The following is a 27,338-nucleotide window of genomic DNA, read 5'->3' on the forward strand; positions in this document are numbered from 1 at the left end:
TATTTGTATTAATGTATTTTTTATTTCTTGCTCCGGAGGTTCCTGGGAGTTTTTTTTGTTTTTCTTCTTTTTCTGTTTTTTTCGCGCTGGAAAGAATTGGATGTCGGTGTTCCGTTCTGATGCTCTCTCTCCGTCTAACCACACAGACTCTGGTTTCTGGTGAGGCATCGACGCAGAACGATGTGAAGGGAGGAAATGGACTTGATCCTCTGAGCTTTTCCTCTCATGTGACTCTCAATAGTTTACAGGATTGGACAGAGAAAGGAGGGTGGATGAAAGGCAGCAGTTTGTGCTTCTTTGTTTCCTAGAGTGTTTACCTGCAGACTGAGTCTTGCAGGAGGGGAAGAAGGTTTGAGGAGCAGTTTCTCTAAGTTGAATGGGGCCTTACACCCGTTTGGTCGCAAGTGCAGTTCCTGAAGCCAGGAAGTGTCTTGAAGCCCACCCTCAGGATTTACTGTTTGTCTTCAGGCTGTTGCACTGGCTGCTACAGCATTCTTCACTTCTAAACCATTATGTCTTTAAAGAAATGATACCAGGTAAACATCTCCATCTGTCTTTTTTGTTCACTTTGGGGGGGAAAAAAAAGGAAGGAACCAAATTTTAAACAGATGTTTTTGTTTCAGGAGGATCGATTTAAAAATAAAAAAAGAAGTTATTCTTCACATGCTCTCTAACTGCTCCGTAGGGTACGGTTTCTACATCTTCTTTTCTTGCACGGATCATTTCCTCTCTTTAGGAAGATTGCTATCTTATAATCTTACCCAGCTTGGCTTTTACGTCGCCGTTTTCTGTCCGGAGCTAACAGGTGTTGGCATAAGTCGAAAGGATCGCCTTGCACACACATGAAATATTTATCTCTATACTTTCAGATAATCCATTCCTGCTCTTGCACAGCAATAGAAGACACCAGTGATCACACCCTAACGTCCCTGATGTTGTTGTTGTTGTTGTTGTTGACGACTCATTCCAGCAGTAGAACAGATGTGATGCAAAAGGAAAGTCGAACCGTATGAAATGTGGAAACAGATGTGTTCTTCATTGAACACCACCATGTTCATTTTATGAAATGCGCTGGACTGCTCAGTTTAAGCTGAGGCAAAATACAGATGAGAAGAACTTTATTGGTATAACAGTAATTCAACATCACCGAATGGCATCGTGTCAGGCTTGTTATTGTCTGTCTGGTGTGCATCTTCTGTAACAATAGTCTCTCCTGGGCTTCAACATCACGATCCTCCCTGCTGATTAGAAATGATGCTTCCGTTTTGAACGTTTTTATTAGATTTGGAGTCGCTCATCACTTGGAGGCCTCAAGGCTACTACATAAATATAAAGCATCGAACAAAACATTCTGTACAATAGAAACTGACTATAAAATGTTCTGTTCCCGCGTTCATTCTAGACATGATAATGATCATTTAAATAATATCAAATATCCTCCGTTTCTCTACCTTTTGTCTCTCGTGCATTTTTTTCTTGTAAGTGCTCTGTAGCTCTTTTTTTTTCATTATTATTTTTTTGCCAAAATACTGAAACTGACAAAGACAGCTGGTGACGTTCTCCATGATGTCTGACATTATTCCATCCTCTTCTGTTGCTTATTTGTTTTCTGCTGTTGTGTGACTTGCACCTAGTATTTTCCTTAATATATACATTCAGAGTGGGGTGGAAACAGCAGCCTATCCTGTGACTTGACTGGTGCGTGAGTGGAGGGATTTATTTAGTTTTGACTCAAATCACAAGGTGGATTTACTGATAAATCCTACGATGGGTTTTTATGCCATTTGATGTGAAATTTTTTTTATTGGGGTCTTAATTTCATAAAAATGTTGCAAATCAAAATGGTAAATTATGACCAATTCTCAGTTGTTGATCCAAATAGAATGTGTAATCAGAACAGAGGTGTGGTGCGGTGCACCTCTTTGATTTTTTATATATATATATATAATTCTATCATCAGCCTGTTCACCATGGAGCATTTCTCAACTATTAATATTTAATTGGGTTTGGCGAGTAGGCGGTTCGAGTCTCCCATGTAACTATGAGATTGTTAGAGGTGTACAGCGCCCTCTAGCGTCAAATCTGCGAGTAACAGCGATAATCAGAGAGAAGGGAAAAGGAACTGAAGTTGGTAAGCCTCTAACACCGGGAGTTGCGGTTTTCTTCTTCTTTTTAATCATAATCACATTTTCTTTTTCATCCGGTCTTTCTATTGTTGAACTTTTGGCTCAGCCTAAAAACAAAATCATCCACGGTGTAGACTGACCATGCAGGTGAACCAAGCTGCACACGCACCTGAGTGACCGACATGATGTTGCAAGCCTTTTTCTTTTTTAAAACTAGTCTTATTCTTGTGCAAATGAAATGATTGCTATTTTATTTTGTATTCTTTTATGTTGTTCACAGAAGAAATGACTGTATTAATTAAGTAGTCCAGGATGATTAAATGTTTACATCTTTAGCACAATGTGCCAAAGTTTCCTTCCTGTTTTTCTTTCTTCTCTATCTGTGGAAGATTGAGAACCAGCCTGTCAGTGTCGGATGCACAGTTTCACCACAGTAGGATGAATTGAATTCAACTCGTAGGACATCAGAGGGAGGATGGCTCACAGCTGACTCGCTGTCAGTATTGTAATGGACACTTATTATTATCCTTAAATCTGTGTGGTAACATTTTCAAATAGGAGCAACCGCCTGTGTCTGTTTGTGTGTTGCGCTTTGGACACTGCGAAAAAGCAGCATTTCAAGTACCTAAAGTCGTGAAGTCAGCGGTCCTTATTAGCAGTAAGCATTTGTCAGAATATACAGTGCTTATGTTTAGTGTTTTATAGATGCTGCAGTACTTCAACTTTGAATGAGGATAAATAATTAACTTAAATAAAACCATTTATATATATAAACTAAACAGTGTCAAGTATTTTGGTCTGCTGCAGTGACGGGACAGTAGATGCACAAACATCCATATATAGAGTTTATTGACGCTTCTATTTCATCAGTTACAGGAAGTAGATATTTTTTTATTCTGAAACGGCCCATATATCTGGATATTTTTCATACTTTTATGTCTTATTCCCATCTTATCCACCAAGTTCCATGGAAATGTGTCTTGCCCAATTTTATGTAATAAGGAAAACAAATCTATTCTGAACGGAACAAAGTCATAACCTTTGCAAAGAGAGCTTAACCAAGTGTGTTACCGCATCTAAAAATCCTATAATAGTTTTACTCAGAATATCCGTCTTTAACATCGGAAACCTATTCAAGTAGTTTAGAAACACATTGGGATCATTTATGATATTTATGCTTTTATCAGCACCCTGCAAAGTATCAGAAGATACGTGAAATTTGACACCTTACTAAATCAGCGCAGTTCCAGTTTTGATTTGACCTTAGTTGTAAATCTAATATTACTACACAGTATGATTTCACAGATGTGGATCCCTACAAATGTAAACATTCTGGATCACCAGGTCTGGAATGATTTTCCACGTGGTTGGTAGAAAAAAACAGTGACTTTCTATTCATGAAAGATCCAGACTGTTCCCTGTCTCTCCAAAGGTTGGAAAATCTGATCATTATTTATTCACTACCGCTCAAACCAACATATAACTAAAAAATCTATAGAACTTATTTATCCGCTCGTTGTGCTGTGTCTTCTTCCGTCCACCAGAGGGCGGTGAGAACCACGCCGGACATTGTCGGACCAAAGAAGAAGAAGCTCATCCAGGCACGGGTGGCGGTTAGTCGGTGTGATCTGGCCGGAGAGCTGTAATCAGCAGAGGCCGGGAGAGCATGAAGAACGAGGGCATAGCGGGCACGGAGAGGTTCCTGAGCCCGGACAAAGGCAGCGGCCTGCGGGCAGTGGGGCATTTCGCGGTGGGGGAGCTGGTGTTCGCCTGCCCCGCCTACTCCTGCGTGCTGACGGCGAACGAGAGAGGAGCGCACTGCGAGCGCTGCTTCAGCAGGTAAACAGCTCGCCTCTCGGGGGGGGCGCCGCGGTGGCCGCCGCCCCCGGGCCGGGGGGGTTGAGTGAGCCTCGCCTCTAAACAGGATAAGCGCGTCCCGTGTTTCCTGCTCGGCGCTGGGTCATTCTAGCTAGCTTAGCCCCGTGAGCCTCCAGACCTGCATATTTGGTGCAAACCTGCCTGGATCCGGTGGCGTGTTGTTCGTAGCGCTGCGGTCAGAAGAGTCCACAAGCACTTTTTATTTTATTTTACCAGATAAACAATTGAGATTATTAATCTCTTTTACAATTGCGACCTGGCCAAGAAGGCAGCAAAGTTAGACATTGAATTGTACATGAATAAATGAGAAAACAAACGATACAAAACAGGAACGCGTATCCTGCAATATAGGCAAGAAAAGCACGACAAAAGTCATGGATGATGGAAACTAACTTTGAGTCGCGTCTGCAGCTCATTCCAACACCAAGGACCAAAATAGGAGCGACTCTTTTTTTTTTTTTTTTCCTGTCTCGGTCCGGACAGGTGGCATCTTGAAAAGAATCCAACTGCTGGATCTGAGATTGCAGGAACTGTGAACAGGGTTCCAAACACTCGGGGTTACTGGTGGGTTCAGGATAGAACCCGCGAAGTACCGGTGCGTTACGGGTTCTAATACGCAGCAGTTCCAGTTCCACGCCAGGCAGAGCTCGCTCTTCTCAAAGGTGACTTCCTGTTTATTCGTTTCAAGTCTACAGTCTGTAAAATCAAAGCAGCAGAGGGGGAAACCTGCAGCTTCCATGATCTGATTCCTGAACGGAGCAGGAGGAGAAGTCGAGCACAACCTCTCATTTATGATCGACTCTCACACAGTAGAAGGGTAGGGTTCTAAATATATTTGTGCTCCGGGAGAGGAGGGGGGCGAAGAGGTGAGAAAGCCAGGCGGGGGGGGGGGGGGGGGGGGGGTCAAGGGTGCATTAGAGGGGGTGGACATGGCCCCCCCTGTAACAGGAGCTGCTTAATGGGATTCTTAAAAATCCACTATGAATAAAATCCAAGTTTCGGTGACTCGGCTGTTTGGATTGTTGCGTGTCACAGAAATCCGAACTAAAACGAGTTGCGGCTTCACTTTATAAATGAATATGTCCGCTTCTATTCTATTCTATTCTCGAGGTGTGCAGCTAAATGCGCTCTCATCGGTGCGATTGTTACGGTTGTCCTAGAATAACTCTCTCTCTCTCTGTTACGTCACTGCAGGAAGGAAGACCTTTTTAAATGTGGCAAATGTAAGCAGGCTTTCTACTGCGATGTCGACTGTCAGGTAAGAACGGATTCTGCTTCTTTGTTGTGCTTGTAGTCATTGTAATGTGTGTGTGTGTGCGTGCGCCAGGTTCTATAAGTCGAGATAGGAACTGAGTAGATTTCTGTATGAATCAGAATACTTTATTAATCCCGTCGTGTGTCCTTCGTGGGCAGTGGAAGTAGTTTTATATTCCGTTGTTCTCGTGCCCCACCATGAGACCCTGAACCATAAAGACGGAACCACGTCTTGGATACTCAGAGATGTTGCAGGTCTTCTCACTGTCTGTCTCGTTCGTTTGTTTGTGTGCTCACGCAGAGAGGTGATTGGCCCATGCATAAGCTGGAGTGTGTAGCGATGTGCGCCCACGGGGAAAGCTGGTGTCCACCAGAGACCGTCAGACTGGTTGCTAGAATTATCATGAAGCAGGTATTTAGAGAGAAGCCGCCTGTGAATGTGACTTCAGAGTCGACGCGACACGTACGATGCGTCGCGTTAAAGAAGCGACTGCTTGATATTGACGTTGTGAGTTAGAACATCTTCTCTTGAAATGATCAAATGTGTCTCGACTGTGTTTCACTTTGTAGAAAGTCACGACAGAGCGAACGGATTCAGAAAGGCTGCTGCTGCTCAAAGAGTTTGAATCCCGTAAGTGTGTGTGTGTGTGTGTGTGTGTGTTATCACAGCCGCTGTTTTGGTGAATGAGAATGGTTCATCCTCTGGGGAGACGGCTTGCAGCCTCCCGTCTGTTTTCCTCTCACCGTTTGTCTGTTTGTTTCTTTGCTCTGTTTAGATTTAGATAAGATGGACAGCGAGAAGGAGGACATGAACCAGACAGACATTTTTGCGCTGCACCACTTCTACTCCCGACACATCAGTGACCTCCCGACTGACCAGACGCTCACCGAGCTGTTTGCACAGGTACCTTCATGACGTCACTGTTCTCGTTTCTTTGGAGTTTTCACAGTTCTTTGGATAGACACGCGTTATTTGGGGGATTATTTTCTGGTCTGGGGCGTTCTTGTTTTTAAGTTGCGTCATCCTAAATCTGCCCCCCCCCACCCGTCTTTTGTTTCCTCGGTGCTACCAGGTTAACTGTAATGGTTTTACCATCGAGGATGAGGAGCTTTCCCATCTGGGATCAGCAGTTTTTCCTGAGTAAGTTGTTCATCATCAACCGTTAATCAGTCTTTTAGATTTATTAGTGTATTTCACAACTAAATGAGGATTAGAACGCCATCATTTCGTAATTCATTGCTGCTCCCTCAGTGCTTCTGTTTTCAGTCGGTCTGTTTTTTGTTTTGTTCTTTTGTGCATCTAAAGCTGCCTTTTATCACGATTCCTCAATATCACATTTGACTTTTGTCCTTTGATCCTTCACTTCTTCCTCTAGTGTAGCGCTGATGAACCACAGCTGTAGTCCAAATGTTATAGTGACCTATAAAGGGACAGTTGCTGAAGTCAGAGCTGTTCAAGAGATAAACCCTGGAGATGAGGTAAGGAAACCCCAGAAACAAAGATGTTTGTGACAACTTGCATGAAACAAACAGAGGGATGCACAATGTTTCTGATTATTAGCATTTTTTTCCCAACTTTCATTCCTCTCTAGATCTTTAACAGCTACATCGACCTGCTCTATCCAACAGAGGACAGAAAAGAGAGGTTGTTAGATTCCTACTTCTTCACATGCCAATGTGACGAGTGCACCTCCAAGTCAAAGGTACCGCTTGGGCTGTCAGGCGACCTCAGTGGCAGCATTCCAGAGCCATGCGGCCTGCTAATATATAAATATATATATTTATTTATTTCAAATGTGATTCCTTTATTGTAAATTATGTCAAAGCTAAGTGGTTCCCTGTTCAATGTGATTTGATTCATGTTGAGAATTAAATCATTTTCATCTGTCCATTTTATCACAATCTTTGATTCAACTTTTGCTTAAAATGGCTGTTGGACGTCACAAAGGGTTTTTGTTGACTGTCCATTATCAACTTGGGAGATTCGTGTATGTTAAGTACTTTTTTTTATTAAATATTTAAACGTCTGGGAACCTGTTCACTGTGTGCAAGTCACATGAAAAATAATCCTAATCCTTTGTTCTCCATTATTATTTTTTCTATTTGTAGGATACAGAAAAAATGGAGATCAGGAAACTGAATTCTCCACCAGAGCCGGCGGAAATTCGATCCATGGTCTGTTACGCGAGAAATGTCATTGAGGAGTTCCGGAAAGCCAAACACTACAAGAATATCCTCTTCCTCAGCAAATTACTGGATTTGTTTTTCACTCCTTTTGTATCAAATTTCCTTCTTCTAGTTTTTGCCTCTTTGGTTTATCAGTTTGGCTTTATTGATTAAGAACAGCCTATTAATTCCCCCTCCTCCAATTTCTTTTCTCTCCGCCATTGGTTTCATTATCTTTAACTCTCTAGCACCCCCTAGTGAGCTACTGGAAATGTGTGAGATGTGCCTGGACAAGATGGGAGCTCTATTCGCAGACACCAACATCTACATGCTGCACATGATGTATCAGGCCATGGGCGTCTGTCTCTACATGCAGAACTGGGACGGTGCCATGAGCTACGGAGAGAAGATCATTCAGCCGTACAGGTTGGTATTTGAGGGATCTGCAGGGAGGCGGTCATGCAGTTGAAATAGATCCATCACTCAACGACACAGTCGGGCCATGAGGCAGAGCTAAAGTAGAACAAGAGGAAGATAAGTTTTCTCAAGGTTGGATTTTTGATGAATAGTTAAAAACCCCAGTTCTTCTCCAGACCAATTCCTATTTTAATTGTTTTAACTGTACATGAGAATAATATTCATAATTTAATCACTTAGAATTGTATAATTTATCTTTCCATGGAATGATCTTCATCTTAAACGGTGTGTATATATATACTGGATAATACTACATCTATTTTCATCCACAGCTACTATAGATTATTACTTAATGTGCTAAACCCCCAGGTTTATAATAATAATAATACCGTAATAATGCTTGATTTTATATAGCGCTTTTCTGGGCACCCAAAGACGCTTCACATTGTACATTATTCATTCACACCATACTCGGTGTTTTATACCTTTGTTGCTCTACTGCAAAGGTAAACGTAAAGTAGATGATACCTTGTTTTCTGCCATATTCTCTGCTTAACTCGATGTATAAATCTTTTCTGTGCAGTGTTCACTACCCAGCCTACTCTCTGAATGTGGCATCTATGTACCTGAAACTGGGTCGTCTGTATTTGGGGCTAGAGAAGAAGATGCAAGGAGTCAAAGCTCTGAAGAAGGTGTGTGCGTACGGCTGTAATCCTCAAGCATCGCAGTCACCCTAAACAGGGAAACAATTAGTGGGCTTAATTATTTAAAAAAATTATAATAATCATGTCTAATCCTTTGCAATTAAGAATAGATCATAGTAAAATAAATATGTTTCCATGGCCCTTGAGAGCGTTTCCTTGGTGATGAACTGTTATGGGTACGGAGGAGGACTGTTCTGAAGCTCAGGAAAAAATGTCAGGAAGGCAAAGAAGAAATATTTTTCAACTGAACGATGAGTTAATGAAACAATACTGAATGGAAGAACTGCTTGACAGTAACTAGTAACCAGGTTGTGAGATATTCAGATGTGTTGGCAGCTAATCAATCACACATTTGAAAGTGTCGTTTAATTGATCTTAAAGTTTTTTGTTAAAGTTTGTTTTTTATTTTTCTGTGTTCAGGCACTTGTCATTATGGAAGTCGCTCATGGGAAGGATCACCATTATGTAGAGGAAGTCAAACGAGAGATTGAGGATCAGAAGTAAAAGAGGTGCAGCAGGAGGATCAAAAAGATTCAAATGGGAGACATTTAATTGCGGAATGTCTCTTTAAGCAACAAAGTTCACATCATAAGTGCACGATATGCATATTCTGCTTCTTCATCCATCACCCGCTCCACAGTTTCATGCATGATGTCAGTCATATTTTTGCTGAGGACAACTGTGTTCTGTCTGCAGCGACTTTCCTTAAACGGACTGTTTGAGAGTGACAAAAAAAAAAGGTCCGGAACAATCACAGTTCTAACCTTGAACTTCATTTGGAAATGTTTTTTGTTGTACTGAAGCTCATTAAACAGTTTAAAACCCACACTGGGAATCAAAAAAGGAGTTTGCATTAGCAGAAAAGAATTCACGCCGTCGCTAAAGCTGCCTCAGAAGAAACGGCTTTTATGTGACGGCCATGCCAGTGTCATTTCCAGATGTTGAATCCAGCCTGTAAATCATTCACTGTTTTCTGTAACCCACCAACAAACCACGGTTCACCCTGTGTTTATGTCTTTGTTGGCAGCTTCACTTGCACACGTTGTGCAAAGTTGTTGCGGAGGGCATTACTACTTATTCACGTATTTTACTTTGATTGAATATTCAGTGAAGGTAGGTTCAGGCTTCATCGATTTATATTTGAACTGAAAACTCTGAGTGACCGTTCATCAGGTCCGCTGTAGCAACGGAGAAAAGAGTGCAAAGAAAATTATGTTTTGCTTGCTGAGAAAAAAAAAAGCATTGCATGATTTATTATCAGTGTTGTTTTTTCTCATATTGGGCTTGTTGACCAAAAGGCCAAAGTGTTTCAATGACAAGGAAGCAGCTATATGATGCTATAGCTCTAGTGCATCCTTAGAAAGTGGTGCTGATCTGAGAGCAGTTCGTCTCCTATGTCAAACATGAGCATCGTGACCTCTCTCGGGACAAATGGAACAGGGCTGTAGTTGTTTCCTTTTGTCAAGGCAAATGTCAGTGGTTCTTATATAGTGTTTTCTGAAAATAAAAATCCACACTGGGAAGGAAATCGTCTCAAGTGGGTAAAATATGAGATTAAATCACAGGTTTATATTCAGATGATAATGAAGGGGGCCTGTAATTCTGCAGTCACCGGGTGAAGATCCTCCCTTTCAGCCTCTTTGGTGCAAAGTTACATTTTGCGCTCAGGAAAACTTTATAGATTTAAAATAAGCATTAGCTAATTACACCATAATACATTTTTAAGGAAGCGTTTCCTTGTATGGGTGCTAAGAATTAATCAAATGTATTGGTCATAAATAAGGAAAGCTTTTATATGACCCCCCCTCCCCAAATATTGGAATCGTGTTTGAAGAGGAGCCTTTCTGGGTTTTAAACTTGTTTCTTTCTTGCAGATTTGAGTAAGACATAAATAGACAGACACATTGGAGACCATGGGACTAAATGTCTGTTGTTGCCATTTCCACTTTTTAAAGAATGCACTTTGCAACAATGGATGGTTACGGCAATGGCAAACTCATCACCTGACTTTAGAGCTTCTTTTTGCACTAATATTTTGTACAATTCTTGTGATGAGATGTCAAAATAGCAAACCTATGAGCACTTTGTGTTTCATTTTGATCAAGTCCTGTAGGACATTTTGCTTGCCTGACATCTTGACATGGTGATAGAGGTCACAGAGGTCAATTCCTCTCGTCCTTTTAAAGCCTGTAGCTCTTTACAATGCATGCAGTATTATGCAGCAGTGGGAATGGTTGGAAACAGCCAGCCTGTGTTCATTATTGTAGCATTAATCACCTACAGAAGTGCATCTAGGTTCCTGGTTAACAACTTTTCATCGGTTATCCAAAGGCATCAATGAGCAACTCTTATCCATGTGTCTATTTTTTGTTGGGTGTCTTTACAAAGGAAAAGCAGAAGTGTTTTGGTTTTTTACAAGTTGAAAACAACATGCTTGCCAGATTTTATCCCTTCATATAATTTCTTGTGAGACTCTTAAAAGCATGCATATGTTATTTTTTGGGTTTTTTTTCTGTCATGTAATGAATGATTACATATTTGGCTCAAAGTTTTAACAATAAAATCCACTAATGCTGCTCCGATAAAGCCACATGAAAGGCAATCTGTCTGCTGTTCATGTATTGATCTGTTTCTGTTACTTTGTCAAGTATGAATCTGAATGAAAGTTCTTTCTGTAACATTTCAGTGGAACTCAATAAACGACAGGGAGATGCTTGCTTTGCTGTGTGTGTGTGTGTTTTGTTAAAATTAGACTATCTTGAGTTGGTTTAATTTCCTCGTTGCTTTTACAGAAATGCATTCACGCAGGATTAAGGATTATGCACATTTTCTTTATGTTCAAATGATCAACGAACACATTTTAGGGCTGTAATATCGTACTATTCATGGCACAGCAGATTACCGTTTACCCAAACATGGGATTAAATCCCGTCAAACGTTTTGGAGTAATGAATAATTATGAATGACCGTCTCTGAGTGTATTATAAGGCCTTTCACAGAAGCTCGACCAGACGCTGTTGAACAGGAATGGAGATGAACCAATCGTGACGTCTTGATGAATGACGTCACAGTCAGTAACCAATGGTAATCGGAGTTGGGTGAATGACGTTTCCTCTGTCGGATTTTGAATTTTCTAACGAGAACAAAAAGCGAACAGGAAGAGACCGTCGCGCCCAAAGTAAGTGAACTTTATCTTCATTTTAGTCAAGTTAATCTCTTAGTTATTACAACACGGTCTGACATTTAGCCCTTAGCGGGTTGATCTTAATATCTAGTCGCGTTTAGCCGAGCTAAAACGGGGTTAAAGTCGCATTTTCATGTAGATGTTTCACATCAATGTGCACGAATGATGCAATATAGAACCAAAGCGAGGATAGTTAACGAACCGCGTTATTGGCTAACTCCAAAATAGTCAAATACTTGAAGCTACTGTTTCTGACGTAAAGCGTTTCTTTACAAAAACAAACAAACCCTCATTTAGTTCACTAATTTAAGGCCGTGTTTACCTGATAAAACGGGATTCTGTGCAGCACAGCGACACTAAAAAAAACGCATGAGTCCTTTTTATGCTGTTCATTTTAATTTATTGATCAACACCACAGTCATCGTAACATAATTAACTGGCCGTTAAAGTTGCATGTAATTGAGTGAATTGTTGTTGTCTGTCCCGTCAGACAGACAGCAGACAGCATGAGTTGGGCGGTGGAGGAGTGGAAGGATGGACTCCCAGGGAAAGCCCTGCAGAAGATCCAGCAGCTGGAAGTCCAGCTGGACAAGCTGAAGAAGGAGAAGACCCAGAAACAGTTCCAGCTGGACTCCGTGGAGGCCGCCCTGCAGAAACAGAAGCAAAAGGTCCGCGTTTGAAGAAACGGAAATGTAGTTCAAGTTAAAACGACTCCCGTTAGATTATTAATCTGGATTAACTATTTCACTGTTAGGCTGACAGTGAACGTACGGAGACCTCGGCTTTGAAAAGAGAGAACCAGTCTTTGGTCGAGTCCTGCGAGTCTCTGGACAAAGTCCGTCAGAAGATCAGCCACGACCTCGGAGCCAAAGAGCAGCAGGTCAGTTCCTGACGTTCCGAAATGCTGTAGATAAATGCAATATCTACGGTAGAGTATTGTTACTTCAAATTATCATGAATGATTATTATTTTATAAGAATAAATGATAGCTGGCTCTTAATCTAGGTTAGCTACCTGGAGGGTCAGCTGGATACCTGCAAGAAAACTATAGATCGACTGGAGCAAGAGCTGAAAAGGTGCGTCATCTGTGTATGGGAATATTCACATGTGTAGAAAATGGGTTTAGAAATACCCAGGAACCGTGACGTGGCACAGTGTCCCATCCGGAGTTAGCGGTCTTTCCATCTGCCCAGGTACAAGAGTGAGCTGGAGCACTCTCAGCCCCCGGGCTCTTCATCCTCCTCATCGTCCTCATCCTCTGAGCTTCAGCCGTACGCTACTCCACAGAAAGGCTTTGCTCCTCCAGCTCCTTTCTCCGCCTTCAAACAGCAGGGTAATTCGGTTTGTTCCCAGATTTCAGGATTTTGAGACTTTTTCGATGCTGACCCGTCATAGTATTTTTATTTCTGTTCCATAGACAACAAACTTGAGGAGCTTCGAGAAAAATACATCCAGGAAGTAGAAGAAAGAAAAAGACTGGAAACAGAACTCAAAGTCCTCCAAGTCAAAGTGAGTGAATCGATGATACTATTTTATTTTATTTGTTGCATTCTCGTCACTCGCGTTGCGTTTCCTCTTCTTTTTTCAGGTGCTGAATCATTCCTCGCTCGGTGTCACTCACAAAGACATTGCTGCCCGCCAAACCGGGTCGTCCATATTCCCATGGCAGCAGCCAGATCAGGCCCACTGTCGCCAGTCGCAGGGTGCAATGGAGACGCCTCTGAAGAGACGTGGGACGTCCTTGTGGGACGCCCACGAGGAGACGCCCATTAAAACCAGTCAGCGTATGAGCTCTTCCAGAGCAGCGCAGAGTCCAAGTGGATCCTCCCAACAGATGGAGCAACTAAAGGGCACCAACCAAGGTAGATGTCTGTTTGGTATCTTCTCAGTGAAATGTCAGAGGGATTTTTCTACATCTACTAGATCCGAGTGTACCAGACAGTCTGATCATGTTGAGCAACATGTTTTGACTTCCTGCTATTTCTGCGTCAGAGCTGCGTGGTCGCGTGTTAGAGCTGGAGAGAAATTTGTCCACACATGAGAAGGAAGTTCGAAGTCAAGCCTCCAAGCTGCAGGAGCTACAAACCCAACTGAACCAGACCTGCAAAGACCTGACTGACCGGGACAGAGACCTGACCAAGACGAGACATGAGCTGAGTCAAGCCGCAGACAGACGGCAGCAGGTCGAATCCAAGGTAGGGCTCCATGGGCGGAATAAGTCACGTTATAAAAGGTAGAAAACATGAAAGCCACTTTAAAGCCGGTGCTTCTTCTACTTAGTGTTCATCGGTGGAACAGAAACTCAAGCAAGTGACAGAAGAGATGAGCTGTCAGAGGCACAACGCTGAGAGCTGCAGACGAGCCTTGGAGCAGAAAGTCAAAGACCACGAGAGGGTCAGCCAAAAGGTGCAACGACCGGTGACATCATCATCAAAGACGCGTAACAAGCCATTCCATATTAAAGCCCTGTTCTGTTTCGGGTAGGATCTGGCCCAGCTGCAGAGTTCTCACCATGCTTTGGAACAGCAGATGGACCAGACCAGGACCAAGCTGGCGCAAGAAATCCAACAGTCAAAGAAAGACTGCAATATACTGCAGGCTGACATGGACAAGGTAGTACTATAAAATCTGTCCTCTACTCTCCAGCATCCACTGGGTCCTCATGCAGCCATTAACTTGGGCAAGTCATGAGACGTGTCCCGGAGTCCTACGAAGGTGGAGCAAAAGCTTCTAGTTCTTCTGAATCCGTCTGGATTATTGGCTTCCTCTTATGGTCGGCGGATGCAAACGTGTTTCGATGGTGGCTGTCAAAACAGGATTGACGGTTCTCAGGCTTTCTACCTTGATGTTTGCTGTCGTCTTATCTCTCGTCCTCTGTAGATGTGCTCTCAGAGGAAGCAAATGGAGAAGGAGTTGGAGGAGCACAAACGGAAACTGCTGAAGTCGGAGCAGAGCTTCCAAGCCTGCGAGACCAAAGAGCAAGACATCCGGAAGAAATTAGAGGTGGGGGATGCTTTTAAAAGAGTATCCGGTAAATGTAATGATTTCAGTGGCGCTACTAAGGTCTTTGCTCTTCCTGCTATCCTTGGCGTCATGTTTTGCTGCCACTCTTTCTTTCTTTCTGTCTTTCTTCCTCCCTTCAGGAGCTGCAGAAAGAGAAGAACAGTACCGCGGTGCAATTAGACCAGAGCAACAGGCGTCTGAGTCAAATGGAGGAAGAGAAAAAGAGTGCAGAGCAGAGCCACAAACGCACACGGGGATTAGTCGATGATCTGAAAGGTAGATTGGTGCAAAGAATTTCACCGGTGGCGGGGCGTCCATCAAAATATCAATTTATTTTCAATGTGTTTTGTTTTTCGGCAGCAAAATCAGAAGGGCAGGCGGAGGAGGTGAAAAGACTTGAGTCTAAACTGGCTCAGCAAATGCAGGCATCGGCCCGGGAGCTGGAGAACATGAAGAAGAGGATCTCAGACGCAGAGACCCAAAGTGACCGGTAAATTACCTCAGACAAGAAAAAGGCTTTGTGAAAGAGTAAAAATGAAAATATTTGTTCTGTTTTCATCATAGATGTCAGAATGAACTAAAGAAACAGAAGCAGGAGGAAGAGAAGCTGACTCAGAGAGCAGCGGTCCTGGAGCAGGAGAGCGTAGAGCTGAAGTCTGATCTCAACGCGACTCAGAACCGGTGCAGCCAACTGAGAGAGGAACACCAAACGCTCCTGGGGTGGCAGAAGGAAAAGCAGACCTTGATTAATGACACTGAGGTTGTGCAAAAAGACCTCGCTGATAAACTGAGTAAACTGAGTGAGGCTGCCGATCAGCTCAAGGTAAAGGCCGCTGCTTCCCAGTGACGTGATTTACCAAACCCTTCACACCGTATTTAGACGTGTCCTCCGCTTCACTTCTTTAGACGCGCCTTGTGAGTGTGGAGGGAGACAAGGCCAGTCTGTCTGCTCACGTTGACTCCTTGAAAGGAGAGCTCCTCAACAAGAGCACAGAGTTGGAAGAGAAGGAGCACCAGTTCGAGGAGCTCCACTCTCGGTTCTCAGAGGCTGGACAGAAACACGCCAAAGACTTGGAGAATGTTGCTCGACAAATGGCTCAGCTTGAGGAGCAGGTCATTTACTGTTCTATTTCTGTTTACAGCTGCTTCCAGATGCTAAAGAAACAGAATTTATAGGTAGAGCTAAAATTGGAGATCTTAACAGACGATAGATATTTGGTCTTGTATTGGGCTCAATATCTCATCATTGTTTAGTTGTCAAATCAACCGATAAACGTCTTTGAACCTTTTTATTCAGGTTTCTATCCTGGTAACCTGATTCCAACTCATGGAATTTGCTCTTTAAAGCTTGACCAGAGCCACGCTCTCCTTTTTTTTTTGTCTGAACAGATCAGACATCTTGAGCTGCAGTTGCAAAAGGAGTCGAGTCGAGCAGAACAGGTTGAGCGGACCAACAAGGAGCTGCAGGATGAGCACCAGGCAGCCTTGGACCTGGCTCGCTCCAAAGACCAGCTGATGGAATTGAGCCAAGCGGAACTCGGCCAGCTCAGAGAGAGCCTCGCTCGGGCCACTGCACAGCAGGAGGAGCAAAGCGCCAAGTGGGATTTCTATTTGTTGCTTTTCGTGTTTTTAGGAATTCTTCTCTCCTGTATTAAAGTTTATTTTTGTTTAGCAGAACACTGAGAGGTTTTCATTTTGCCTCGCTTCATAGTGTAATAAAATAAAATGAGTTCAAGAGGACACAGGAACTATCGTGTGTATATAATAAGTCATAGTGCTGCTATATGATGCTAATATGAAATCCAGGTGTTCCCACAGATTCCTGTCGGAGACGGTAAATGTTGCTCTATATTCCTCTTTGGTGTCTTCATCTTCGTCAGGCTGGCAGAAGAGAGGGCAGCCCTGCTGCAGCAGTGTGAGGAAAGTGTTTTGGTGAAGACTGAAGAGACTCAGCAGCTCCAGCTGCAATTGGAGGAGGCTCAGCAGGAGCTGCTGCTCACCAAAGACCGGGTTGGTTTTACTGCTCTGCTCCAGAAAATCACATTACAGATCAGAAAAATGTAGTCTCTTGTTTCCCAATTCTGCTTCTTTTGTGAACATTCTGGAGGCTGTAGACTTGTAATTGTATTTTTGTGTAAATATTGTAAGGCACAAAATAATGTTAGCTAACAGACAATATAATCAGTATTTCATTTCAGTGGCAAACTAAATGTAGTTGCGTTTTTATTTATTATTTATCATTTGAGGCTGAATGACTAGAATACAAAAGTGAATGTTCTGTTTATAATTCAGATCACTTCCTTGGATCGGTGCCTGAAGGTCCAGGAGCAGCTGGGAGCTGAACTGCAGAAAGAAATAAAGATGATGTCAGACAATGAAGAGGTGCACAAAAAAATCAATGAGAAGAATTCAGAAGAGATCAAACGGTTACAGGAGGAGATGAAGAATCTGCAGAGAGGAACCGAAGAGGCGCAGAAGCAGCTCCGAGTTGCCGAAGCCCAGGTTTCTTCTCTGGAGAAACAAAAGGCTGAGCTGGAAAGTTCAGCTCAAGACGACAAGAAAGAGACTGAGGTGAAATATTTCTCCAAATAAATTCATTGTTCAGGAGTTTTGTTTCTTGTATATACTCATATGCTGTACTACAATAAACTAACTTAAAGCTGTTTCCTAAAAAGACCTTCCAGGCAGCTCAGATTGAGAAGATCAACAACCTTCTGGACCAAATATCCTCCTTAGAAGAAGCGCTTGCTGTAAGCAAGGATGCAGTAGCGGCGCTTCCGGTTTTGAAGGATGAATTGGATGTGCTCAGCCAGTCCCATGCCGAGCTCAAGAACAACACGGAGGCTCTTGAGAGAAGTCTTTCCTCCACCGTTGAAATCAAGGCCAATTTGGAAAATGCCCTGACTGAGAAATCCAATCTGATCTTTACTTTGGAGCAAGAAGTCAAAAACCTGACGGAGAAAATGAACCAAGACTCAAAGAGTCACGCTTTGGAGACTGAAAACTTGCTTAACATAGAGAAGCGTCTCAAAGAGCACCTTGAAGTGAAGAAGCAGTCGGTAGCAGCGGCTAAAGGGGAACTGAACTCTCGGCGCGATGAGATCAAGGCCATGAAAGCGACGCTGTCTGCTGCCTCGCATGGTTTAGGAGAAAGAGACGATGCAATAAAGAGCTTAAAGGACAGGCTGAATAAATCGGAGGCAGAGCAGGCCAAAACGTCAGACCTTCTGAAGGAGAGGACGGTTGCCATGAACAAAATAAAGGTTGGTTGCTGACACGCTCTGGATTCAGGCAGCGGAAGCCGTTCTAATCTTTATGTAATCTACAAATTAGATCGGTCATTCTATAAACATCTGTCATTATTTCGTTTTCAAAATCAAGGTGCAGATGGAGATGCTGCAAATGGACCTGGAGGACAGTGAGACGGCGATGAGTTCTTCTGACGGTCAAGTGGAAGAGCTGAAGGGAACCGTAGCCTCTCTGGAGGCTCAGCGCACCCAGAATCAGATCCACATCTCTGGCATGGAGGCCCGACTGGTGGAAAGCAACGCCCAGGTAGCGTCGCCGTCTTCCACTAAATGCTGTGCCAGAGATGCTTTGTCGAGATACATTTTCATCATTCTTTGGTACCCGTTACTTTACCACATTTCCAAGCAACTCTTTTGCAGCTTCTGTTAAACTGAAGGAAAGAAAATGCATCAAATCTCCTTTTCTTTTCAGGTCTCTGTCTTGGAAACTCGGTTAGAGGAGGTCCTGTCTCAGAACTCCATGTTGGAGACGCGGTATGACACTGCTCGGGAGGAGCTGACGGAGAGGAGCTGTGAAATGAGCCGTCTGGAAGAAGACGCTGTCAGACGAAGCCAGCTGGAGGATATTGTTGCTACGCTGGAGTCCAAACTCAGCCGGACCAGAGAAGAACATGAGAAGTTGGAGATGACTCTCAGGGAGGCGATGGAGGTCAAAGAAAATAAGTTTAACCAGCTGCTACAGGAGAAAAATAACCTGCAGATTGCTTTCAAACGGCTATCAGACAGCAAAGAGCAAGTAGAAACTGAAGTCACTCAAGTGAACGCACAGAGGAAGGAGCTGGAAGTGAGTCTCGACACACTGACCGAGGAGAACAGGCGGCTGAGGAGCAGCACGGAGCAGCTCGCTGCAGAACAGCAGAGGATTGATCAGATGGCTTCAGAGAGAAACGAAGCTGAACTGAAGCTTAAACTCGACGCGAACCTCACTCTGATCAACCAGGACCAAATCCAGCTTGGAGCTAAACTGAGCGAGCTAACCGCAGAGAATGAGAACGCCATTGCTAACTTGAATAGAGTCTATCGGGAAAAGCTTCAGCTGCAAGGTGAATGTGATCGGCTGAGTGAACAGCGCGTCAGACTCCAAGCTAATGTGAAGGCAGTCGGTGAGGAGAAACTGCACTTACGAGAAACTGTGGAGAGGCGTGAGGAAGAATTGGGTTCGCTGAAGGAGGGGTACGAGTGCATCCGGTGCTCCCTCCTGTCCGCCGAGCAGGAGCTCCAGAGTCTGAAGGAGCAGCTGGAGATGAGAGATCACAGGTCTCAGGAGGAGAAAAGACAGAGGTACTCTCCATCTTCATCTGCGTTCCACTTAGTGGCTTGTTGGCAACTATTCCTGTCCTTTTAACCTGATGCGTTTCTCAGCGTCCGGGACTTTGAGATGCAGCAGGACCGGCTGCACCAGGAGTTGGCGTGTTTACGGCGGGAGCTGGAACATTTGAGGGAGCGTTACGATTCGCTGCTGGAGCAGGTGGGCCGACAGCACAGCTTGATACAGCAGCTGCAGGGAAGTCGCCGGCCGGCACCAAATATCACCTGCATGCATCCGACAGAGGACGGTGGTGAGAGTCGTGCAGTTTTTCATGAAACACTGCCGAAACTTGAATTTAAGTACGTCTGTACAGATTATCTGTGGCGCTTTCCTCAGAAGAAGCAGCGAGACCAGCTAATGCGGAGCTGGAACCTGATGCAAGTCCTGACGCTCTTATTGATCAGGAGAGCATCCAGGAACGATTGGATGAAGAGAGAGAGGCTTGCGCTGCTGACGGGGAGGGGCAACAGGTGAACAATAGTTATTGCAATCTGTATTTTCCTTTTCAATAAATCATAACGCTTGTATGGATTTAAAATGCTCATTTTTGATAGTGACAGGCTTTGTTCATGTTGATCCTGGAGGTTTTAAATGGAATGTCTATCTGTGTGACATTAAATGTGATCTCCTCTCTCATAGTTTTCTGAGGATCGTACCAGCCCCACAAACTCTGAGCGTAGATCTGAAGTCTGTGAGCTTCCTCTGCAATCTTCCTCCTGTGATGAGAGCAGGCAGCTGAAATATCCCGGTATGGAGATTTAATCTGTGTGTTGTTTGTGTGTCCTCCCCGTGTCCGCCTGGGTTTCCTCCGGTTTCCTCCCACCTCTGAGCGGTATTCTGTCTCTGTGGATGAGACAAATGTCTCATCTACGTCCAAGAAAATGCATGGAAGGATGTCTTTTTTTAACCTGATATTTTTTTATTTAGAAGTTAAGGCTATAGGCCATCAGTTAGTCCATTAATACACACTGATCTACATTATGAATTATGTGTTTACGTCGGATAAGTTGATACGCTGATATTTAAGAATATTTGTATCCATTCATGTATTTTGTCTCGGTGACAGAATCATCCCCCAAAGGAGATGAACTCGACAGCCACACAGAAACGGCCACAGAACCGCGGACAGAGCGCCGATATCTGCACGCAGAGTTTGACTTGCTGAGGTCTGACCTTGCACTGAGGATGGAGTTGACCTCTGAACTGGAAGTTCAAGTGGAACACTTGGAGAAGAAAGTTCATGCAGTGGAGGAGAAAGCTCAGGCTGCAGTGTATAACCTGAACGTTGCTTTAGAGGACAAGAAAGGCCTTGCTGACCAGGTGAGGGGAGGTCACTGTAGAAGGCCAGATACTATTACACAGCAGTTTAGTTCTGTTATTAACATTCTGTTATCTTCAGTTGGTTGAGCTGTCAGAGGAGAGGGAGACGTTGTCTCTTCAGCTGCAAACGTCCAAGTGTCAGCTGGCTGATGTTATGGACATGGTGGAAGGACTCGAGATGACCAAAGGTAAATCAGACGCAGACGTGAAGGTTTGTACTCTGTTGTTGTTGTACGGTGATATTAATTGCTGCTTCCCGTTGCTGGTCGAGGTGGTTGGGATGAGAAACTCCTTCAGCGGGAGAGCGAGCTGAAGAGAGTTCGCTCTGAGAAGGCCAACCTGGAGCAGCACATACTGGACATGGAGTCGGAGCTGGAGACGTTGCAGGAGGAGGTGAACAAACTCGAGAACGAGCTGGAGGCCCAGAGACGGACTTGCTCATGCTTGGATCAGCGGATGGAGACACTCAGAACAGAGGCGAGTACCCCATCAATGTCCTACAAGGTCCTATTGATTTTTTTGAGTTTTGCCCTGAGCGGAAGAACCGAGAGCAAAGCGAGTCTCGTTGAACCGACTGATCAATCGTCGTGCGTTTAACATTCTGACCGTTTCCTCAGACGATGCAGCTGAGATCTGAACTTGAGTCCTGCACTGAGGAGCGGGATGACCTGAACCGGTCTCTGAATCGATGGAAGGACAAGGTTCACAGTTTGGAGAAGACCGACTGTGACACGAGGAACCTCGTTTCCATTCTGGAGGACGACATTAGAGCAGGGAGGAAGGAGTATGAAGTCCTGCGTAACGGCTCAGAGAGACTGAGGGCTGACAGGCAGCAGGTGCGTCGCTCACGGAGCGCTGGGGCGTCCGTGCGCAGCTCGTTGAGTTGCTTCATTATTTCACCGCTTGCATTTATTGTGTAAAGAAATGTTTCTTTTTTCATCCACAGCTTTTGGACCAGGTTACGGTGCTGGAGCAGAAACTATCCCAACAGAGCGGAGAGAGACTGGAGCTTATTGGGCAGCTGGACAAACTCACAGAGGAGCACTCTTCAGCCAATCAGAACACTGAGACCATGGTTGGCAAGATACAGGTGATCATAATGCTCCGTGGTTTTACACCGTTTATCCTTTTGGTCAGGGGCCATTAAATGGTGAGTCTTCCCCTCCCGTGTTTCCTTAAGGCTTTAGAGGGAGAAGTGTGCCGTCTCTCTCAGTCTCTGGAGGCCTCTCTATTAGAAAAAGGAGAGATAGCTGCTCGTCTGAACTCGACACAAGATGAGATCCAGCAGATGAAGACCGGTATTGAAAAACTTCAAGTACGCATCGAGTCGGACGAGAGGAAGAAGGCGAGAATGGGAGAGCTGCTCAGAGGTGATCCTTGGCATCGTTTGAATATGTATAACCACTCTGGTCTGGTCTGGGCGTGGCCTTGGTGTAACTCTTTCCCTCTTTAGCTGCCCAGAGAAAGTCCGATTCCCTGCAAGATCGTATTGATTCCCTGGAGCGCGAGCAAGAAGATCTGGAGCAGAGTCTAGAGGGAGCTGTGCTGCAGGTATTCTGTTCGCATTAAAATGCCAGACAAAAAATACCAATTGTTACTACCGCAGCTTGTACTTGTACTATATAATTCAACAAGTGAAGTATCAAGGAGGCTTGATTTTGAACCAGAATTTGCTAACCTTTTTTAACGCCCTTCTACAGGCTGAAGCAGACAAAGCTGAGCTGGAGGAGCAAAAGAGAATGGTATCTATAAATTAATTTAATCTTCATGTTGTAAAACATCCTTCCTTCCTTTCTATTGAATTTTATTTTTATATTTCTACTCCACCCTATGCTTTTCTCCTTTCACAAATTGTGCTGCCGTCTGTTTTTACCCCGAACCTTAGGTGGAGGAGGAGAAAAGAGAACTCTGTGACAAACTGTCACAGCTTTCTGCTTCTCTGGAGAACCTGAGACTGGAGAAGAAATGCATTGAGCGAGAGTTGGAAACAAAAAACAGAGAGATAGAAGAGCTGAAGACTGCTAAGGAGGAACTGGAGAGGGCTGTGGTGGAGAGAAGAGAGGAAGGGGAAAGACAGAGAAACAAGGTAGACGAGCTAGAGAAAGGAATGAGAGAGGAAATGGACAGAACATCAAGAGAAGTGGATGAGCTTCAGGCCCAACTGGAAGCCTCTCAGCAGAGAGAGATCTCCCTCGAACAAAACAGGGATGAAACGGAAGAGGAGAAAGACAGGATGCAGTCTCTGCTCTCAGAGATGGAGAAAGAGAAAACGCACTTGCAATCTTCTGTGGAGGAGTGGAAGACGGAAGGAGAGAGGCTCAGCTCTCGGGCAACGGAGTGGGAGAATGAGAAACATAAGATGAAGTTCAGGGTTGAGGGTCTGGAAGAAGAAATTAAAGAGCTTAAAATACACATAAAGACAACGGGGGAAGAGAAGGAAAAGGAACAGACCGAAGCAAATCAATGTCTGGCAGAGGAAAGGGAGAAATCGCACTCGACCCTGCGTTCAGTTGAGGAAGAGAGAGAGAACCTGCACGGCGCTCTTCTATCTGTAACGGGAGAAAAGGAAAGACTAGAGCTAGAAAAGGTAGCATTAACTGATGAGAAAGAAAAGCTTCGTTCTGCCCTCGGCTTTGTGGAAAAGGAGAAACAAGAGGCGCAACAAAAGTTGTCTTTGTTAAAACAAGAGAAGGACAGAATAGAGGAGGAGAGAGAGAAGATCCAGTCTTCACTCTCTGCGATTGAACTGGAGAAGAACAACTTGTCTTCAGTGGAACAAGAGAAGCAAAGGGCAGAAGAGGAGAAGGAGAAACTCAAAGAAGTACAAGAGAGTCTTCAATCTATGGAAAAGGAATTGGAAACGAGGAAACTGTCTGTTGCAAAGCTGAGCGAGCAGGTAGGCGTTCGGTTTGCTTTTAGTCATTTGTGTCGCCTTCAAAGCTCCAATCCAGCGATTATTTTCTAATATAAATGTAGACGTTGCATGGCCTAGTTTAGCCGACCCCTCGGCTTGCATCCAAAATAAAAGCTGATTCTGAGGACACCTTTTGTGTTCAACGTAAATAGATGCAAAGATGAGTTGTCTGTCTGTTTCATTTCCACAGGTGTCGGCGCTGACCTCTCGTTCCACTCGTCTATCGAAAGAAAGAGACTCGGCCCTGAGCAAGATGAGTCTTTGGATGAAGACCTGCAAACAGTTGGAGAAGGAGAAGCAGACGATACTGAACGGCACAGGTGTGAACGTCTGAAGGAGAACTTTCAGTCTGGACAGTTTGTATTTTCTAGAAAATAAATAAATGTTAAGAATTTAAAAAAATGTTAAAGTGGACCTGTGTAGAGCAAAGTGAAACTCTGCTTTCCCTTTGTCGCATTGTAATTTACTATGCACCATATTCATATCTTTATATTTTTGAAAGGCATGCATGTGCTCTGGAAACATGGACGGTTTATCTCTGAAAAGTACAACAGAATAATTTGTATTTATTTTTTTGTTACAGCTGATGGAAATAGCCGTGAGGAGGAACCGACTGATGTGACCCAGCTGAAGATGGAGGAAGAGGAGAGGCAGAAACGAGTGGAAGACTTGAAGACTGCCCTTCAGCACAAGAGCATAGAGGCAGAATCAAACCGTGAGAAGGTGGAAGAGCTTCAGACCGCTCTTGAGGGAGGAAAGAAGGCGTTGGAAGAGAAAAACGGAGAGCTGGAGAAGATGGAGAGCGACTTGGATGAGCTAAACAAACTCCTGCAGGAGAAGAGCGTGGAGGCTGATGAGAGTGTGGATAAATGTTGCAGCCTGATGATCAAGGTGCACAAACTGGAGGAAGCCAATGATGCCCTGACGACCCGGTTGGAGCACCTCACCGCTAGCCCGCGTGCTAATGATTCCAGTGGAACTCGATGCCGGCGCTTGGCGAGGAAGTCGCCCTCCAAAGAGACGCCGGAGGACGAGAACACGGCTCCCTCAACGCCTGAGAGGACTCCTCGGGGTTCGTCTTCAGGGAAACGCAGTCACCGTGATATCAACAATAAAGATGGAGCCCAGGGAGGCCCTGCACAACCTGACAAAGAAGATCAAAGCAAACACGGTGACCACTCCCAAACCAAGACTCGAACAGCCGGAGGAGGAGTTCAGACCAGAGGGTCTCCCTGAGCTGGTGCAGAGAGGTGCGTGTGAGGGGGGGGGGGGGGGGGGGGGGGGGGGGGGGGGGGGGGTGCATTCTGATGAAGGCACACCCTCATCAATGGGTAGAAAAAGCTGCTGTGTTGTTTTTCTATTTTGAAGTCTAGAGTTTCAGCGTTCACTCGGCTCATGTTTGTGGAGTATCCATTTTTAATCAGAACATTTGTGAAAGTTGGCCTTTGGCTGGCTTTGCCCTTACACTATTTATTTTGGTTCAAATTGATTTCAGACCCTCCTCAGATCAATATTTTAAATCAACTGTAAGATGGAAAAAGTCTAACACTACTTTATAGAAGAAAAACAAATTCTGCATAGTTGCTCTAGTGCAGAGAATATTGAAGTAATTCTCCTCCCCCAGGGTTTGCTGATATTCCTCTGGGCGAGGCCAGTCCATTCATCGTGCGGAGAACAGTGAAGCGCTGCAGCCCCCGGATGGCTGCCAGACAAGCTGGTCCCACAGCTGCCCCTGAGGGCAAGGTGAGCAGCTACCGGGGGGGCTTCCAGACAGCAGCTGAAATTCAGCTTGTTTTGTGTTCTCATCTCCCCTTAGATCCGGTTCGGGTAAAACCCAACCACCTGTGTAGAATATCACTGAACTGCTTTTTCTGCAGGTTAATCCATTTAATGAGTACAGTGATCCTTGCCTGCCCTCGACAGTCTATGGTGATTCAATGCTAGATGAGCATATATTTGATGACCATTTCATTAGAGCGGTCATCCGGCTTTGAGGTCCTCTTTTCCATCTGACCCAAAATCGAAGAGTTCACCATTTTCACCAATTAGGTCCATTTCGGATGCATTCGGTGATGCTGCCGGGCCTCTAATATGTCTACAGGATCTCCTGACCCCCCCCTTAAGTCAGGAAACGCTAATTGCAGTTCAGTTGACATAAACCGAAGGTGATGTAGCGGCTGCAGAAGATTTGTGTCTGCGCCGTCGAGAGGAAAGAATGTCTGTCACCTGCCTGACTCACTTTTACATGCGCCCACTTACGCTCACTTGGGTTTCCATCCTCCTCCACAGGTTTTGGAGAGCGGAGCCGTCCAGAGTCCCAACAAGAGTCGTCTCTCCCAAAAGCTGCCAGAACGGGGAGAGACGCCTGCCTTGAACGAACAAACTGCAGGAGACTGCCATGTTCAGTAGATCCTAGCGCTCTCACACAGGCCGTCTTTCTCTCTGGCGCATTTAATGAAAATCGTGCTCTAAAGATTCCCAAGTTAACACTCCAAACAGGTTTGCTCCGGGTAAGAGACACTACTTCACACATTAAAGGATTTTGTAGTGGGACTTATCATTGTCTTAGCACTACTTTTTTAATGCGCTGTGTTTTTTTCTGATACCCCTATTTGTCTCTTTTCTTTGTCTTTAGCATTGACTTTATGCATTTTATTTTCTATTGTACTGTTCTAGGCATATGTGATGTTAAACTTTGTATATATTGATGCAAAACAGCTGTTCCCAAAATAAACCCTCCCTATTTGCTAAGTGGAAGTTTAGATTTTATAGATTTTTCCACTCTTTATATTTTCGTAATGCAGAAGAAAACTGGAAGATAGTCTGGTTTTGTTTTAGACTTTTTTTTTTGTGATCTTAGACACAAATTCTGAAAGCTGGTCTGTATTTTCACTTTCTATATTTTTTATTATTTAGGTAACAGCGTTATCATTGTAAATAACTGACACCAAATGGTTCAGAATTGCCCTTTATTTTACTAAACCATTTTTCACTGCTTAATGCGTCTGTCTCGTCCATGATTTGTCTTTTAAACCTGTTTAATACTAAATTAAATACAGTATATTCTGCCTCCACAGTGTGGAGAATATGTTGGACATTAGTGTGCAGGGCTGAGGACAGCTCAGTAACTTTATTTCACAATGTCAACTTTATGGTGAACAATCATTTTGATCTGTGTTTACTACTATATTGTTGAGCTACAGTTTTATTTCCTTACTAAAAATATTCCATAAATTCAACCCTTACACAGAAATTAACTGCTTTTTTGTAGTAGTCTTTACCCTCCCGTTGAATCAAGCATACGAATGATCATTGTGTAATTTCGGATGAGATGAATGGAGAAAACAAACAGATTTCCTCTGTGGAGGTTTGTGATGATATTGTGATTCTACTTGGTTGCATTAAACAGCTGTGTGAAGGGAACCGGCGATAAACAAAAACATTTATGCAGTCATCTGAAGAGGACTATTAGCACCGGAGGCTGAAATCATCCCTAAATGTGTAACTTCTTACTATAGATGTCTGCAGAGAATGATCAGCCACGTGTGATGAAACGTCTCAAACTGTCAGCACTGATCAAGCATGAAAGAAATGATCTGAGAGAAAGAGCTTTCAATGGAAACAGGAAATTACACATCGGCATCCCGATGTTTTCTATCTTTCTTTATGCTAATGAGCGTGACAAAAGAAACATGAGAAAGGAGGATGATGTCAGATACGAGTGGAATTTCTGAGGGTGAACACGCAATGTATTA

General features: G+C 44.1%; 2 protein-coding genes across 2 annotated transcripts; both read left to right on the plus strand.

Moving 5' to 3' along the window:
* The first annotated feature begins 3,739 nt into the window (after positions 1–3,739).
* Positions 3,740–11,249, plus strand: smyd2a (SET and MYND domain containing 2a). The gene is made up of 12 exons (XM_068746779.1): positions 3,740–3,965; positions 5,199–5,262; positions 5,560–5,670; positions 5,829–5,889; positions 6,035–6,162; positions 6,332–6,399; positions 6,635–6,737; positions 6,851–6,961; positions 7,368–7,488; positions 7,676–7,850; positions 8,425–8,533; positions 8,966–11,249. Exons 1-12 carry the CDS (start codon positions 3,793–3,795, stop codon positions 9,047–9,049), a joined length of 1,308 nt encoding a protein of 435 aa, XP_068602880.1. The 5' UTR covers positions 3,740–3,792; the 3' UTR covers positions 9,050–11,249.
* A 986-nt stretch (positions 11,250–12,235) lies between these two features.
* Positions 12,236–25,992, plus strand: cenpf (centromere protein F). The gene is given in 37 exon segments (XM_068741088.1): positions 12,236–12,397; positions 12,484–12,609; positions 12,735–12,805; positions 12,923–13,062; positions 13,147–13,238; positions 13,318–13,591; positions 13,722–13,924; positions 14,010–14,135; positions 14,214–14,342; positions 14,610–14,732; positions 14,873–15,008; positions 15,093–15,222; positions 15,297–15,555; positions 15,639–15,845; positions 16,122–16,330; positions 16,613–16,742; positions 17,025–17,303; positions 17,408–17,995; positions 18,114–18,287; positions 18,453–19,321; positions 19,403–19,599; positions 19,686–19,819; positions 19,989–20,097; positions 20,416–20,669; positions 20,749–20,857; positions 20,941–21,146; positions 21,287–21,505; positions 21,616–21,759; positions 21,850–22,039; positions 22,123–22,220; positions 22,370–22,411; positions 22,555–23,565; positions 23,774–23,903; positions 24,167–24,711; positions 24,713–24,833; positions 25,208–25,326; positions 25,873–25,992. Coding segments are annotated over 37 exon segments (8,175 nt in total).
* The last annotated feature ends 1,346 nt before the right edge of the window (positions 25,993–27,338 follow it).

The sequence above is a fragment of the Brachionichthys hirsutus genome, chromosome 1 (genome assembly GCF_040956055.1).
Source record: "Brachionichthys hirsutus isolate HB-005 chromosome 1, CSIRO-AGI_Bhir_v1, whole genome shotgun sequence".
NCBI lineage: Eukaryota > Metazoa > Chordata > Actinopteri > Lophiiformes > Brachionichthyidae > Brachionichthys > Brachionichthys hirsutus.